The 17,255-nt window shown below is 40.0% G+C and overlaps 1 protein-coding gene across 1 annotated transcript in view; it reads right to left on the bottom strand.

Moving 5' to 3' along the window:
- Positions 1-12,065, bottom strand: part of LOC103521355 (cytoplasmic polyadenylation element-binding protein 1-like) — a 19,250-nt gene extending 7,185 nt beyond the window's left edge. The window contains exons 1-5 of the mRNA XM_026832085.1: positions 11,736-12,065; positions 2,838-3,019; positions 1,691-1,764; positions 475-678; positions 146-192 (exon numbers count right to left, since the gene is read on the bottom strand). Coding sequence (XP_026687886.1) covers positions 146-192; positions 475-678; positions 1,691-1,764; positions 2,838-3,019; positions 11,736-12,065 — 837 coding nt within the window. The remainder of the gene's footprint in view (positions 1-145; positions 193-474; positions 679-1,690; positions 1,765-2,837; positions 3,020-11,735) is intronic.
- Between the last annotated feature and the right edge of the window lie 5,190 nt (positions 12,066-17,255).

Here is a 17,255-nt window from a genome sequence, read left to right as displayed (position 1 = left end):
GTCGCTACTCGATTTAAGTAGCTACTCAATTGTCTTCACGAGGCTGAGTACACCCCGAACTCCAAGCACAGAGCCGAAAAAATTTCGACCCCGCCGAGAACTGAACCCGGGACCTCCGTTGTGCAAAGCCTGGTGTGATACCCACTCGGCCACAGAGGTTGCCCTCCGTGGCCCATTGGCCCAATATGAGTACTAGTTCAGAAATCACGTCAAGGGAAATTGCTACAAAAAGGAGCCGTCTCAAATGAGCAGTGACCAGTGTTATTCTAGGCGGGTTAGGTTAAACACAAAAAGGAACTTTCTCTTTCACTGTGGTGGCTTCTGAAGAATTGCCCTATACATGGTTTTGTGGAGAAAAAAAATAGGTACGATACATTATTTTGATTGATTTAAATATATTGTGAATTAGGTCAAGGAGGTCAATGTCAAATTGGATTTCGGTAATTATTCAGCAGCCAAGTCTTTTCGTCTCACCTTTCGGAGCAGTGGGGGACTCCGGTGTACCTTGGGGCCACTCTACCTTGACAGGACCAAACTGGGAGAACACGGTAAGTAGGAGATACTCGGGAGTATCCCACGGGACGCCCCCAATGAAGATCTTGTTCGAGAGGATCTCATCTGAGAATTGGGTGCGCAGGGGTAGCACGCCCTCCCAGGTCTTCTGAGGGATCTGCGAGTCTGAAAGAAGAAAGCAAAGGGATTAATTAATTTTGATCATTGATTTTTAAGTTTCAATATATTGATAATACAACATATCGAAAAGAACATAAAAACTGCATATACCTAAATGGTCCCTATACCCATCCGTAAAAGCAACGGTGATTTGAGAGAGTCAAATGTAGCGTAAACCGAGCACAATGAAATCAATAAACTTCTCTCTCCTCCTCTTCTTCTTCTTCTTCTTCTTCTTCTTCTTCTTCGCCTTTTCCCATGTTCAGACAGGGTCGGCGTTTGTCGTCAGCCTCTCAATGAGCCCTAACTAGAGTGATCCCTTTGAGGCCAACTGATTTTGGCTGAACAAAATTTTCCGAGTGTATGCCCTTCGCACTCAACCTTTACTATTTCTTTTAAGGGAAATTCAGGCTGGTCTACTCCCTGTTTAACGTCCCCCAGCCAGACAGAATTCCACTTCTATTCTATTCACAATAATTCCGGAATTAAGTAGCCCTTAAACAACAAACCAAAATGTACTCCCTAGCCAAATTTGCTGCTTCCCCTGCTGCCAGATCAGCTGTAAGTATTGTGCTATTCATTACTTTCTACCTATAATCTTATTTTCCTCTAACTTTAGGATCCCATAACCTCCCATTTCAACTTTATTATAACTTGGGGCTGTAAAACTTGAAGGTCATTGAAGTCATGTTGAAAACCTATCTTGACTGGAAGACTTCATCAGCTGATAATCACATTGTCCTCTCTAGGGCTGAGATCTCTCTGGGAATTAAGGCAAACTTTTGATTGATTGAATTTTGATCAAAAGAGCTAACAAAAATGGTTTTATTTGATTCAATAAAGTAGTTCAACTTGAAAACCTAAACTCAATGATCCCAGTGTAATCCTAGTCCTAGATAGCCATAACAAGCTCAAATGCTCCTTAACTTAAATGTACTTTTTACCATTGTAAAGCCAAGTAGACGGATTCATTGGTTCCTAAATAATTCTAAAAAAGTCATTGCAACATTTAGTTGACAACAAATATAATAGGGGGAGTAGTCGCCCTCGTCCGTGAGATAGGGGGGCGAGCAACTCTCCATCGAGTGGGAACTGGAAACAAAGAGGCACGGGGAAATGTTGAGAATTAAAATGTAATAATAAACGTAAAAAAAGACAAAAAAAACAATAGGTTTTGTTTTATTAGATGTGTACCAAATGCCAAATTTTGATCACTTGAAATCGGACCAATCAAAATTATCAACCGGTTCTTATATCTCTCAATATCGCAAACTAGGCAGGTACCAAAGTACCCACTTTTTAAAACCAACAGTACAGACATTGTAGATTCAATCGTTCTGTTTTCCGCTCCTAGGTAGGCACATAATGAAGCAGTTGCATTTGGGTAAAATTTATGATTAAAAGGTCGATTTCTATGAAAAAAGTTGTGAAAAATCCAAATCTGAGGTCGAAAAATCCAAATCTGAGGTCAAAACTCCGAAAAAAAAAAAAACAACTGTAAAAGGTCGAAAATTCAATTTTTATTTTCCGTCAGACTTCAGGAGATGCGCAGAAACGTATGCGCACAAATATGAATTGCGCAGAAATGCATGCGCACAAACTGATTAATGTGTTGCCTGCGAGGGAGCTTTGCTCGGAACATTTGATGTGACGTCATCGCGTACGGAAGCGTATGCCGTGACGTCAGAGTTCAAGATTTACCGGTATTTTTAAATCGATTTAGGGGAGCTTTGCTCGGAACATTTGATGTGACGTCATCGCGTACGGAAGCGTATGCCGTGACGTCAGAGTTCAAGATTTACCGGTATTTTAAAATCGATTTAGCTCGGGATCTTAGTCGTCGTGGAAGAAAAAGAAAAGTTCCGGAATCCCTCATTTTCCCAGCTTTTTGACTTTGAAACATCATCCAAGTAAGCGCAACTATTGGACAGCACTAAGGCGAAAGGAACCAGTCCTACTTATCTCTGTTTTTATTTTAAAAAAAAACAAAAAAAGCCAAAAAAAAAAAAAAAAAAAAAAAAAAAAACATACTCGATATTGTGAGCAGCACGTTTTTATGTTAAATTAAAATAAAATTATTTAGAGATTACTCTAACATCTTTTGCAGAAAAAATCGAGCTCCAACTAGCACATCGCTTTTTCACAAAAAAAAATCGTTTACTCACCCAAACGGAGGAGAGTGCGAGGAGCCATGTATCGCGTACGAGTTGCTCTCAAACGGGGACCGTACGATTTGTGGCGTCATGGGTGTCAGGAGAGGAGAATCGAACCAAGGACTCGAAGTTGCGCTGCTGGTGGTGATGTCCTCGCGAGATGAGAATCCGTTGAGCGTATTCAAGGTCAGACCCTGGGGGGGAGAAACGGAGGAAATATGCAGTCAGAAAATGTGTTTACACCTAGGTAAAGAAGAAAACATCGTTGAAATAAACAAATTAATCTATTACAAAGAGGCTTAGGGTAAAGGCGGCTGGTTACCGGATTAGTTGCGATGCTCACACACGATCCGGTCACCGGATCCGTTGTACCGGATAGTGAGTGGCCGCCTTAAGGAAAGTAAAAAGAAGAAGAAGAAGAAAGCTTCTTTTGACTATCCAGGAATGGAGACTGCAATGATATGGATGGTACGGTCATGTTGAAAGAAGAGATGAGAGCTACATAGGGAAAAGAGTTGAGAGAATGGAAGTGAAGGGGAGAAAAGGGCGAGGGAGACCGAAGAAAAGGTGGAAGGATTGTGTGAATTAAGACCTGGGTGAGAGAACAATGTATCAGGGGCCTGAGGTACACAATAGGGCTGCCTGGAAGGGACTAAAAAAAACGTAGACCCTGGACCCTATTTGAATAGGAAAAGGCAAAAAGCTTCGAGTGGATTTTACCAATATTTTTTCAGCTCTGCTAAAAGTTCCTTTTGAGTTGTAGGTATAGGCTGAGTTGTATTGTAATATTAAGTGTTGCACATTGCATACGTATGAAATTTTCAGGCGTTCATACAAATTTCTTTATTTGGTGCAACTGATACATCCACTATTTTGTCACCAAGTTTAATCGACCAAGCTCCTCACAAAATTTCCGCAAGTTCCTATATCTCCGTAGTTCCCTACCTAAAAAAGATCGTTTGCGCTAGGTCGCGGGTTCGATTCTCGCCGGGGTGGATTTTATGCTAAAAAGATTAGATTCGTTTACAGAACGGCTGGCTTTCTTCTATCCTGTCTTCCTTTTTCTCGTCGCTTTCGGGACTATAAGACCTTAGCAGTAACAAGTCTTTCCATCCAATCCAACCTCTTAATAATAATTAAAATCCCCAAACTTACAAGAAGACGTCAAGGCCGAGAACAGATATGAAAAAACGAGAAATTCGAATAAAAGAAATGAAAACACGGCGATCAGAATAAAACAAACGAAAAAACGACAAATGGTTGAAAATTCAAGCGACGGACGATAAACAAAAAACGCGATAAAGAACGAACAATTCGTTGAAAATGAAAAGTAGACTGGAAAAAAAGACCTAAAATTCTTTAATAAATCGACCGGGAAGAAAGCTTCTTTTGACTATCCAGGAATGGAGACTGCAATGATATGGATGGTACGGTCATGTTGAAAGAAGAGATGAGAGCTACATTGGGAAAAAGGTTGAGAGAATGGAAGTGAGGGGGAGAAAAGGGCGAGGTAGGCCGAAGAAAAGGTGGAAAGATTGTGTGAACCAAGACCTGGGTGAGAGAACAATTTATCAGGGGCCTGAGGTACACAATAGGGCTGCCTGGAAGGGACTGATAAAAAACGTAGACCCTGGACCCTATTTGAATAGGAAAAGGCAAAAAGCTTCTAGTGGATTTTACCAACATTTTTTCAGCTCTGCTAAAAGTTCCTTTTGAGTTGTAGGTAATTAGGTATAGGCTGAGTTGTATTGTAATATTAAGTGTTGCACATTGCATACGTATGAAATTTTCAGGCGTTCATACAAATTTCTTTATTTGGTGCAACTGATACATCCACTATTTTGTCACCAATTTTATAATAATTCATTCCTTGGCATCTAACTGTTACATACCTATTTGAAATCAGACCCAAAAAGTTTAATCGACCAAGTTCCTCACAAAATTTCCGCAAGTAAGTTCCTATATCTCCGTAGTTCCCTACTTAAAAAAGATCGTCTGCCTTTTAAGCGCTAGGTCGCGGGTTCGATTCTCGCCGGGGTGGATTTTATCCTAAAAAGATTAGATTCGTTTACAGAACGGCTGGCTTTCTTCTATCCTGTCTTCCTTTTTCTCGTCGCTTTCGGGACTATAAGACCTTGGCAGTAACAAGTCTTTCCATCCAATCCAACCTCTTAATAATAATTAAAATCCCCAAACTTACAAGAAGACGTCAGGGCCGAGAACAGATATGAAAAAACGAGAAATTCGAATAAAAGAAATGAAAACACGGCGATCAGAATAAAACAAACGAGAAAACGACAAATGGTTGAAAATTCAAGCGACGGACGATAAACAAAAAACGCGATAAAGAACGAACAATTCGTTGAAAATGAAAAGTAGACTGGAAAAAAAGACCTAAAATTCTTTAATAAATCGACCGGGGAAAAAAGGGACCTAAAATTCGTTGAAAAGTAGACCAGGAAAAATGAAAAACGCGACAAAAATCGACCGACAAAAAAAGTAGACTGGAAAAAAAGACCTAAAATTCTTTAATAAATCGACCGGGGAAAAAAGGGACCTAAAATTCGTTGAAAAGTAGACCAGAAAAAATGAAAAACGCGACAAAAATCGACCGACAAAAACTGGTGTAAAAGAAAAAAGGAAAGGACGAGGTGAAAAATGCCGATTCGCGAAAAAGAAGAGGTCGTAAAATGAAAATTTGGAAATTCTTCCCGAAATGAAAACTGTTTACTTTGTAAAAACCGACGCGAGAAATAAATGAAGACTGATCGACCGCGGGTTGAGAGTGCTGAGATGAAAGCTTGTGGAGTCTGGCTTGGAAATGGTGAAATAATCAGGTGGCCAAAATGAGTTTTAAGTTCTGGGATTGAATGAGACGGAGACAAACGGTTTGGGAAATTGCTGATGGCTGTCTTCATACAGATTTCCCCACGGATTTCATCCTAAGCGGATAAGGTTCGTTCATGGAACGATTAGCATTCTTCTTTCCTGTCCTCTTTTTTAACAGACAATATTTGCTCATTAAATTTTAGGTCAGATTAGGACTTCGGAACGCTTTTCCAGTTTGGGGAAAAAAAAAAAAACAAAAACAAAAACCCTTGGTATTAATCAAATATTTTAAAGCGGATAAGGTTCGTTCATGGAACGATTAGCATTCTTCTTTCCTGTCCTCTTTTTTAACAGACAATATTTGCTCATTAAATTTTAGGTGAGATTAGGACTTCGGAACGCTTTTCCAGTTTGGGGAAAAAAAAAACAAAAACAAAAACCCTTGGTGTTGGTATTAATCAAATATTTTAATAACGCACCTTTTCAAAATCCGATCACAATATTCCAGGCGAAAACAGAACCCGCGTAACCCCAACCACGACACTACCACAACTGAACCGGATCAAAACAAATCTGCCGAAATCAAATAGCACCAAGAGACGTCAGTCAAAACCGTAAAATAAGTAAAGTGAATTAAAAAAGTGCAAGAAATGCGCGAAAGACTACCGTTTCACAAATCGCTCTTAAAATCGAACACGAATTAAAAAATTAAAGTTTAAAATCAAAAATAATTAAAGCTAATGATATTTTTCAAATTTATTATACGTATTTAAAAATTAACTAATATTTAAAATCAAGCGTAATTATTTTAATTAATTTATTTTCTAATAAAACTACCATTTAAAATAAAAAAACCACAATTAAAATCGAGAAATAAAACAACTTTTAAAATTCGAAACACGTTCGTAAGGGTCCCTCTGTTTTGCTTTCCAAGTTATTATACTTATGTATTTACTTATTATTCTAATTTTATTATATTAAAATTGGTGCGCGCTGTTTTCTTAATGCCAAAAACACATATCTGCAGAGGTTTTAGCCTGAACGAGCGGCGCGGAGAATTTACACGAGGCACGTCGTGCTAATTTCGAGAGAAAAAAAAACGTGTTTTCAGGATTTTCTTGGATTTCGCGTAGTTTTTTCGAACTTTTTCGCCCCCATTGTCAGCTTGCCAAGCAGAAGGAACACCGCGTCGACGGCATTTGGAGTCAGAAATGCACAAAACATAATATGTACCGTTCCCTCCCGAGCTGCAAATAGCCTTTCTAGGTTTTACTTTGCGTTACCCTTCGTTTGGGGAGCGGATAAGACCCCGTTTCTACTTGGTCGGAGAAAAATCGTGTCGTGGGAACACTCTCATTCAAATTACATTGCCTACAGGGCATTTTGTGTCGTGCGAAGAAAAATCGTGTCGTGTGTAGTGGAAACACTCATTTAAATTACATTGCCTACAAGACATTCGGAAAAAATCGGATGAAACTCACAAGAAGTGGGAACGGGGTCTAACTTGGGGTCAACCTATCCAATGTAACCTACTATGTACTACATAGACATACTACCCTAACCCTAACATACATACATACTACCCTAACATACATACATACTACCCCAACAACATTTTTGGTTGTATAATATTGTTCTTGGGGTAGTGATTTGACCTACAAAAACAGAGATCTCAATGTTCAATCGGACCCAGAACCTATTGAACATTTCGAAGTAAACTTCGTCAAACTGAGAAAATAGATCAGTTTTGCGCTTACTTGGGTGATGCTTCAAAGTCATAGAGCAGGAAAAACGAGGACCAACGGAATTTTTCTTTTTCTTCTACGACTTCTAGATCCCGAGATAAATCAATTAAAAAAATGCCGGTAAATCGTGAACTTTGACGTCACGGCATACGCTCCCGTAGGCGATGACGTCACATCAAATGTCCCGAGCAAAGCTCCCTCGCAGGCAACGCATTAATGTGTTTGTGCGCATACGTTTCTGCGCAGTTCTTTCTGCTCCTCCGCTAGCGCGCTTGCATAAAGTTACTACTACCTTTACTAAATACAAACAAGTAACTACTTTAGTTACTAAAGTAACTTGGGAAGTCAGCTAAACCAGTGTTCCCAACCTTTTCTCTACGATCGCCCCCTTTCAGAATTTGTACAGATTATCGGAACTGTTGATCGCCCCCCCCCCCCCCTCCCCCCAACATATTTATGTTGGTGGGGGGGGATCACAGGGCGATCACACGCAAAAAAGACAGACAATGTTTTATTTCTTTATTTGTTTTAAACATATCTGATCATGGTTTTTTTTTTTACTTTTGAGCTTCATGGTTAATGGCTCCCTTGGGCCTGGTGAGCTTTACAGAGGCTGGTTATGTCAGTCGCAAATCTCTCCTCTCAACAATGTTCAGCCTATTTCTCAGCTTCGTTTTCAAGTTGCCAAAATTGAAGTTTTTACAATAATTATTTTTTCACTGTCAACACTCAACTTCTGTGATTAGAAAGATAAAAACTAAACCGCATTACCGCACGCGTCAGGAGCAGAGCTGAATGAAACCAGGATCTCGGGATTGCTCGGCAAAACTCGGACGCACGTGCAATATTTTTCTCTCTCTCCTCTTCGGATTTATTTTTTAAGACTAAAATAACTAAGTAGGTACCTACTTAATTTTTGCCCCTAGATAGTCATCGCCCCCTTTATCGCTCCTTTTATTGATCGCCCCCCATATCGCCCCCTAAGGCTTCATCGCCCCCATGAAAATCTCCATCGCCCCCAAGGGGGCGATATCGCTAAGGTTGGGAAACACTGAGCTAAACTCTATACACAAAAGCCCAATCTGAGGGTTAGGTGTATTAGGGGCAAACAGCCCTAAAGGATGGGTTAAGCTTCTACGAATCTACGAACTTAGTAAGAGTTTATGGAGGTATGTAGTTTATATTTACCTACATATAAAAATAAATATGAAGAAATTAAACAAGTATGTTTTTTTAAAAAAAGTTCGTGTAGGTAATAGAAAGTCGTGTGCTATTCACGCCCGACTTTTTTTTTCCTACAGTGTGAGCTTATGACTGCGTGTTAGGGAGTACGCCATTGCGCTACCCCGCTCTACCCTAAAACCCAAGTAATCCCCCTCTCTCGCCTCACTTACCCTTCATGTTCTAAGTTGACCCCACCTACCCTCTCTCATCTAGTCTCACTTACCCTCCCTGTTCCAAATAACCCCCTCCTCTCATGTCTCATTTACCCTCCCTGTTCCAAGTAATCCCCCCCCCCCCCCCCCCCCCTCTCGCCTCACTTACCCTTCATGTTCTAAGTTGACCCCACCTACCCTCTCTCATCTAGTCTCACTTACTCTCCCTGTTCCAAATAACCCCCTCCTCTCATGTCTCATTCACCCTCCCTGTTCCAAGTAATCCCCCTCTCTCGCCTCATTTACCCTCTCTGTTCCAAGTAACCCCCTCCTCTCGAGTCTAACTTACCCTTCATGTTCTAAGTTGCCCCCAGCCTAACCTAACCCCTCTATTGCGGGTACCTTCTTTATGTACCCCTCCTCCCCCTCCCCCTCCCTCCCTCTCACTGTAGTCTGTCCTCTATTTTGCCTTCTCTCTTCTTTCTTCTTTTCTCCTCTCTCTTTGTCTATGTCTTCTGTCTCTGTCTCTCTTTCTCTCTCCTCTGTTCTGTCTTTCTTTTTCTTTACCATCTCTCTCTGTCTTCTTTACCCCCCTTCCACTCTCCCTTCTCACTCACTCTCTCTCTCTCCCTCTCTATCTGTCTCTCTCTTCCTCTGTCTTTTTCTTCCTTTATTTTTTCTCGTTGTTGCCAAATGGCATACTTTGTAACTTCCTTCGTATCCTCACATATCTAACGGAGAAAAGAGAGAGAGAGAGATGGAAAGAGGGAGAGAGGCAGAGAGAGAGAGAGAGAGAGAGAGAGAGAAAGAGAGCGAGAAAGAAAAGAGAAAAGGAAAAACATGCAGAAAATAAAAGGGATAGAGAAAGAATTCAACTGACCAAAAAAGACGGAAAGAAACAATAGAGAGAAAAGAGGAAATCAGAAAGACAATTGAGAAGAAGGATTGAAGAAAACAGAAGGAAATGTAGGGGAAAGAGAAAACCAGACAGACAATTGTCGGAAAGGATTGAAGAAAACAGAAACACATGCACAATAACAAGTGTACAAGTCGAAGAGATCAGACAGAATAATGTAAGGTCGAATAAAACTTAATAGTAATAATATTCTAAAACAGAGTATACAGTAATAGTAATAATATAAAACTTAACAGTAATGGTAAAATGTTGGAAGACATGGGAGGCGGTCTAAACTGCCACTGCGAATAACGATAATGGGGTCTATACTATGGCAGAAAGCTATGTATGTACATTGTATGACTATTTTACTATGGAAGGCAGTAGATAAAGTTAGATAAATAGATAGTATACTATAGAGGTATGTAGTCTAGTCTAGGTAGTTAAGTACTTATGTATGTGACTATACAGCATCAGGCCGTAGAGAGAGGGCCCAAAGGGGCCTCACACCCCCCTTGGGCTTTTTTCCTCCTAAATGTAGTAAAAAATCTAAACCAAAAATGTCGGCTAACCAAAAGCCACGGTTTCTATTTTTGGATTTCCCTCGCTACAATGGTGCTAAACCCCTGGATTTCCCTCGCTACAATGGTGCTAAACCCCTAGAAAAAATATGCCTTTTGCATTTTTTGATTGGTCGATGTCGTAATATGTAGGTACCTTAATAGCCAGAGAACAGTTCGATAAAACTTGCGTACCTAACATTTGTGTGTGCGTTTTTTGAAGAGGTTTAGTTTGATAGGGGGAAATGGTGCCTAAATGCTAAGATCATATCGTAACGAAAGCGAAGAGAGGAGGACCAAGAACGGCTAGCCGTTCCAAGAACGAACCATCTGTTTACGATAAAATCCGCCCCCGGGCGGTAATCGAACTCGCGACCGAACTAAATTGTACATTGTACGCTACAACTGTGCCCCGTGTGTGGGGAGCCTAATGAGCAAAGTACTTCAGCTCCAGTTTTGCCTCCAAAGTCTCACAAAATACTTGGAAACAGAAAACTGTATCGTAGATAGGAAGAGGAGGAGGAGGAGGAGGAGGAAGAGAAAGAAGAGGAGGAAGGAGGAGGAGGAGAAAGAAGAGGAGGAAGGAGGAGGAGGAAGGAGGAAGAGCAAGAAGCGGAGGAAGAGGAAGAGCAAGAAGAGGAGGAAGGAGGAGGAGGAGGAGGAGAAGAAGAAGAAGAAGAAGAAGAAGAAGAAGAAGAAGGAAGGAAGGGGTTAACTTACAAGTGTTAGGGAAATATAAATATTTAAACTCAACCTCTAGAAAAGGAGCAAGAAGTGGAGTGAAGGAGCGAAGGGGTTAAGACAGGGTGAGAGAGAGAGAGAGAGAGAGAGAGGGGGGAAGGAGGAAGGCTGAGAAAGGGAAGGAGGGGGAGAGACTAAAAGGGAAAAAAGAGAAAGAGGGAGAGAGAAAAGAAGATGAGAAAGATTAGGTAGAAATAAGAGCGAGAAAGAGAGGGAGATAGTTTAAATGGAAGAATCAAAGAGAAGAGAGGACAAGGGAAGGACCTGACTAAAGGGAGAAAGAGAGAAAATAGGGCGAGAGGAGTTGGGTATATAAAGTAAAAATCGACTCAAAGCTTCATATTAACTAGTAGGTTCGCCACGGAAACTGATCACACCCCCCATCTACCTAACTCGAAATCGGAAATGTTCCTACGAAATTCCAAGTTTTTAGGGGTTCTGAAAAGCGATCTGTGTGTCAGCGTGTGAATGATTGGATGGATTTCGCGTTTTTAATAGTCCCTATACACTTGAGATCTACGGTATTATTCAGAAGCAACGACAAATGAAAAAGTAAGCTCCTTTTTGCGTTTAACCTAACCCCAAAGTAACACTACTTTTCACTGCTCAAATTGTGAAAGGAGCTTTTTGCGTTTAACCCAACCCTATAACACTGGCAGCCACTGCTCATTTGCAACAGCTCCTTTTTGTAGCAAATTTTCCATTGACGTGACTTCTGAAGTAGTACCAAGAAGACCAAAGAAATAAGATATGAAATTACTCACCGGGTTGAGTCTCTGTAGTCTGGTCCCGTTGACATTACCAGGGGCGGTCCGACCCCGGGGCGATCCCACAGGCCCCATCACGTTGTTGTTCTCGTCCAGGCCTGATTCCAACCGGGTCCGCCTTCCCGGGGTCCCTATAGAGTCGGGAGTGTCGGGGGCATGGAAACCGCCACGGGCCACGTCTGTCCCCAGGTTGAACAGCTCTGAGATGGACCGCTCCGAGAGGGGCGTGTCCAAAATTTCGTTGATGATTTTCTCCTGCTCCTGAAATGAGGAAGGTGGGATGGAGGTGGTGTTAGATGCAAACAGGTGGGATGAGAAAGAGACCATGGTTTATTAATTTTGTAGTGTTTTATGGTTGAAAATCGGTTCTTTATTAGATATGATTATGGTTAAAATTTGTTCTAGAGTCGGGAGTGTCGGGGGCATGGAAACCGCCACGGGCCACGTCTGTCCCCAGGTTGAACAGCTCTGAGATGGACCGCTCCGAGAGAGGCGTGTCCAAAATTTCGTTGATGATTTTCTCCTGCTCCTGAAATGAGGAAGGTGGGATGGTGGTGGTGTTAGATGCAAATAGGTGGGATGAGAAAGAGACCATGGTTAATTAATTTTGTAGTGTTTTATGGTTGAAAATCGGTTCTTTATTAGATATGATTATGGTTAAAATTTGTTTATGGTTTGAAGAAGGTAAAAAATGTTTAAAACAAAATTCAGGTCTTTTGTGATCGGGTTAGGTAACCTACTAACCGTTTAGCTCGAGAATGTATTAGTTTCAACTAGCAATAATCGCACCTCGGATAAACCTCATTGGTTACGATATCGGTACCTATTTTGTACGATCGTATAATAGTATGTTGAAGTTTTGTTTTTTGGTTGGGATAAACCTCATTGGTTACGATATCGGTACCTATTTTGTACGATCGTATAACAGTATGTTGAAGTTTTCTTTTTTGGTTGGGTTAAAATTGATCATGTTTTTTTTTTTACTTTTGAGCTTCATGTTTAATGGCTCCCTTGGGCCTGGTGAGCTTTACAGAGGCTGGTTATGTCAGTCACAAGTCTCCCCTCTCAACAATGTTCAGCCTATTTCTCAGCTTTGTTTTCAAGTTGCCAAAATGGAAGTTTTTACACAATAATTATTTTTTCACTGTCAACACTCAACTTCTGTGATTAGAAAGATAAAAACTAAACCGCATTACCGCACGCGTCAGGAGCAGAGCTGAATGAAACCAGGATCTCGGGATTGCTCGGCAAAACTCGGACGCACGTGCAATATTTTTCTCTCTCTCCTCTTCGGATTTATTTTTTAAGACTAAAATAACTAAGTAGGTGTAGGTAGGTACTTACTTACATGTTTGCCCCTAGATAGCCATCGCCCCCTTTATCGCTCCTTTTATTGATCGCCCCCCATATCGCCCCCTAAGGCTTCATCGCCCCCATGAAAATCTCCATCGCCCCCAAGGGGGCGATATCGCCCAGGTTGGGAAACACTGGACTAGCTGAAGTGTGGACACACCTTGAGGCTAGAGAACGTCAGTCAAGTTTGATTACTTAAAATTTCATTATAATTTTGTACATTGATAAACATTTAAACGGATAGGTAGGTATATGTAATTGTACCAAATGTCATATCTGATCGGTCGAGTGAGGAAAATGGTCCACCAATCAGATACCTATACAAGAGTTAAATATTTTAAGTAGACTCAAATGACTGAGGTCCCCAGCCTAAATCTAAAAAGAAAATCCTCATCACAATTTAAAATCCAGCACGAATGCACGAATAATAATAATTTAACAATATTTACCTAGAATGTTCTATAAATAATCTCTACTTAGGTAACCAAATTACCTATGAGTGGTTAGCAACCACTCAGCTCCAAACTGAAATAGACTACAAAACATTACTTTCCTTCCTATGGATAAGGAAAGTAAAAAATTGATGAGAATAAGCCCTCTTCAAATGGCCAAAATGTACCCCAAATTTTATCAAACTCAAGACACAAGATCGCTCAACGTTATTAGGAATTAGCATGTCATTTTGGGAGAATGACCAAAATGGCCAAGTTCCCGTCCATCGAAAAAAAAAGAATGTAAATTTTCCAAAAACAATTTTTTTCCCCAACTCTGCCTTTATTTTTTCCTCTTTCAGGCGCTTTAACACTACTGTCATCCGGTCGTTCATGCTGCATTTTTTTTTTTTTTTTTAATGTAGCTTTGATTTTTATACTGTCGGCTAAGGCTAAACACTAAACAATTTTCTACCCAATATTTCCGACAGTATTGCATAAAATCACTTGCTGTAAACCCCTTTCCCAGAACTGGCCCAACAACACCATTCCTTTCACAAATGGGGGGGGGGGGGGGAAGAGGGGGTGACTGTAGACCACCAGAAAGCTTTGGCCAACCTTTCACTACAAGCTGGCCAGAAAATACATGAGGTCCATTCTAATTATAAAATGCTCTGTTCAGCATGCAAGTAAATTTACGAAAAAGCGAGTTCCTATTCCTAATGGGCGTATAACTATACTATGATCAAATGATGGTCGAAAAAATCTCATGGAAGTGCATATGGATGTAAAACTGTAAAATTTCTGTAGGTACCTACTTCCATTTGGTTTGATAGGGGGACTATGTATAATAGCAGAAATTTTATTGTCCCTACAGCGAAGAGAGAAGAAATACAGGATAGAAGAATGCCAGCCGTTCCGAGAACGAACCCTATCTGTTTAGGATAAAGTTCGCCCCAGACGGGAATCGAACCCGCGATCTAGCGCTTACAAAGGCAGACGCGCTACCCTCCAAGCTAACTAGGCTGGCCACTGTACTAAGTACTTCACTACTACATATTTTAAGGAAAACTAGAGGGACAGTAAACTAGGTAGCCACCCAAGAGGTGAAATCAAGCACACGAGAAGCAAAAGGGTTTTTGATAAATTTGCGCTTCAAGAAGGACAGAGTAGGTAGGTAGTTATAGGTACATACATAGGAAGGTAGGTATAGATAAAATTTTAAAGAAATCAAAATTTGGAGTTTTGGAGAATACCTACTTAGCTACTTACCTACCTATAAGTACCTACGTACAAACTTTTTTTTTTTACTGGCCCACTTTAGCATAGTGAATTTTTTTCAACGGGGGATTTTTCGTCGACAAGTCCAGTATAAACCCCCAACAGCCCCAACTTGTGAGATTTTGATTAATGAATTTTACAAATGCCCTCCTTCTGTCTTTTAATTATTTTTGTGTCGCTACTAGGATTCAAACCAAAGTCCTCTCAGTTAGAAATCCAATGCATTTTCTCCTAACACGTGGCTCCGAAATTTCAAGCGAAAAAATCGGTGATCCATTCGGAATCGAACCAAGGCCACGGTACAACAAAATACATTTGAGCTTGTCTTTTCTTCAATATGGACATGACACATTTATATCTATCCCCAAGATCTACAGATCAAATTCTAGATGGGTACAATTTGAAGTGGATTTTTGGTCTTCTGGTGTAAGCAAAGATAAGGGAAAAACGTCTACTGGGGACAGAATTGACTCACTAAGAAACTGTAAACTAGGTGAGATTAACGATTTTAAACATACAAATTGATTTTTCAAAGATTTTAAACATATTTTAGAGCATACAAATTCTAGACTTGGTACTAACGTTTTAGGGCAAAATGACTTAAATCTAGGGACTTTCTTACCTTCTTCTGTAGGGCAGGCATGATGATTTACAAATCTTAAAACCCGATTGTATAAAATAAAGTAAAACAAGTTCGTTAAAGATTGAAATCCAAGTAAAAAAATGTCTTAAATCAAATAACTTCTTAAAACCGATAAGAAAAGGGAAAAAAAATCGAGCGATCTTGACTCTTGGACGACCGAAGCGAAAATGCGACGTAATTTTTCCAACTGAAACCCAGGCAGTTTGGATCGGAGCTTTTCTCGATGCTGATTGGTTGAGCCGAAATCATACGATAGGCAAAAGTCCGACCACACCCAAAAGGTTCGTGAGAACTTTTCACTTGGAACTTTCCCAGGGAAAAAATTGGAAATTTGGTACCTCGACCAGTGGCGTAGGGTGAATTGTGTTATTTCGACTTCCATAATTTCAACTCTCTAGGTAGGTAGTTATAGGTACATACATAGGAAGGTAGGTATAGATAAAATTTTAAAGAAATCAAAATTTGGAGTTTTGGAGAATACCTACCTACATATTATAAGTACCTACGTACAAACATTTTTTTTTTTTTTACTGGCCCACTTTAGCATAGTGAATTTTTTTCAACGGGGGATTTTTCGTCGACAAGTCCAGTTTAAACCCCCAACTTGTGAGATTTTGATTAATGAATTTTACAAATGCCCTCCTTCTGTCTTTTAATTATTTTTGTGTCGCTACTAGGATTCGAACCAAAGTCCCCCCAGTTAGAAATCCAATGCATTTTCTCCTGACACGTGGCTCCGAAATTTCAAGCGAAAAAAATCGGTGATCTATTCGGAATCGAACCAAGGCCACGGTACAACAAAATACATTTGAGCTTGTCTTTTCTTCAATATGGACATGACACATTTATATCTATCCCCAAGATCTACAGATCAAATTCTAGATGGGTACAATTTGAAGTGGATTTTTGGTCTTCTGGTGTAAGCAAAGATAAGGGAAAAACGTCTACTGGGGACAGAATTGACTCACTAAGAAACTGTAAACTAGGTGAGATTAACGATTTTAAACATACAAATTGATTTTTCAAAGATTTTAAACATATTTTAGAGCATACAAATTCTAGACTTGGTACTAACGTTTTAGGGCAAAATGACTTAAATCTAGGGACTTTCTTACCTTCTTCTGTAGGGCAGGCATGATGATTTACAAATCTTAAAACCCGATTGTATAAAATAAAGTAAAACAAGTTCGTTAAAGATTGAAATCCAAGTAAAAAAATGTCTTAAATCAAATAACTTCTTAAAACCGATAAGAAAAGGGAAAAAAAATCGAGCGATCTTGACTCTTGGACGACCGAAGCGAAAATGCGACGTAATTTTTCCAACTGAAACCCAGGCAGTTTGGATCGGAGCTTTTCTCGATGCTGATTGGTTGAGCCGAAATCATACGATAGGCAAAAGTCCGACCACACCCAAAAGGTTCGTGAGAACTTTTCACTTGGAACTTTCCCAGGGAAAAAATTGGAAATTTGGTACCTCGACCAGTGGCGTAGGGTGAATTGTGTTATTTCGACTTCCATAATTTCAACTCTCTATTATTTCAACTCCAAAATGCATTTTTTTCTGTCTTTCAAAGGATATCCTGTCTCTTTATATACCTAGACGTTGATTGATGTACCTACTTAATGTATTTTACGATTTCAATAAAAATATACATACTTATACTTATTAGAGGAAAAGATCATAGAAAGTGATCGTTTCAACTACTCCCGGTCCCAATTGAGGATTCTCATGTAAAAGATAATGACTCCCCGATAATTTAATCATAGAGATTAGAAAAAATTAACCGTACCGTTTTTTTTTTTTTTTTT

This window comes from Diaphorina citri, unplaced genomic scaffold (assembly GCF_000475195.1).
Source record: "Diaphorina citri unplaced genomic scaffold, Diaci psyllid genome assembly version 1.1 scaffold74, whole genome shotgun sequence".
NCBI classification, from domain to species: domain Eukaryota; kingdom Metazoa; phylum Arthropoda; class Insecta; order Hemiptera; family Psyllidae; genus Diaphorina; species Diaphorina citri.
Note: the sequence above shows the minus strand (reverse complement) of the source record. Positions and strands in the feature narration are given on the sequence as shown.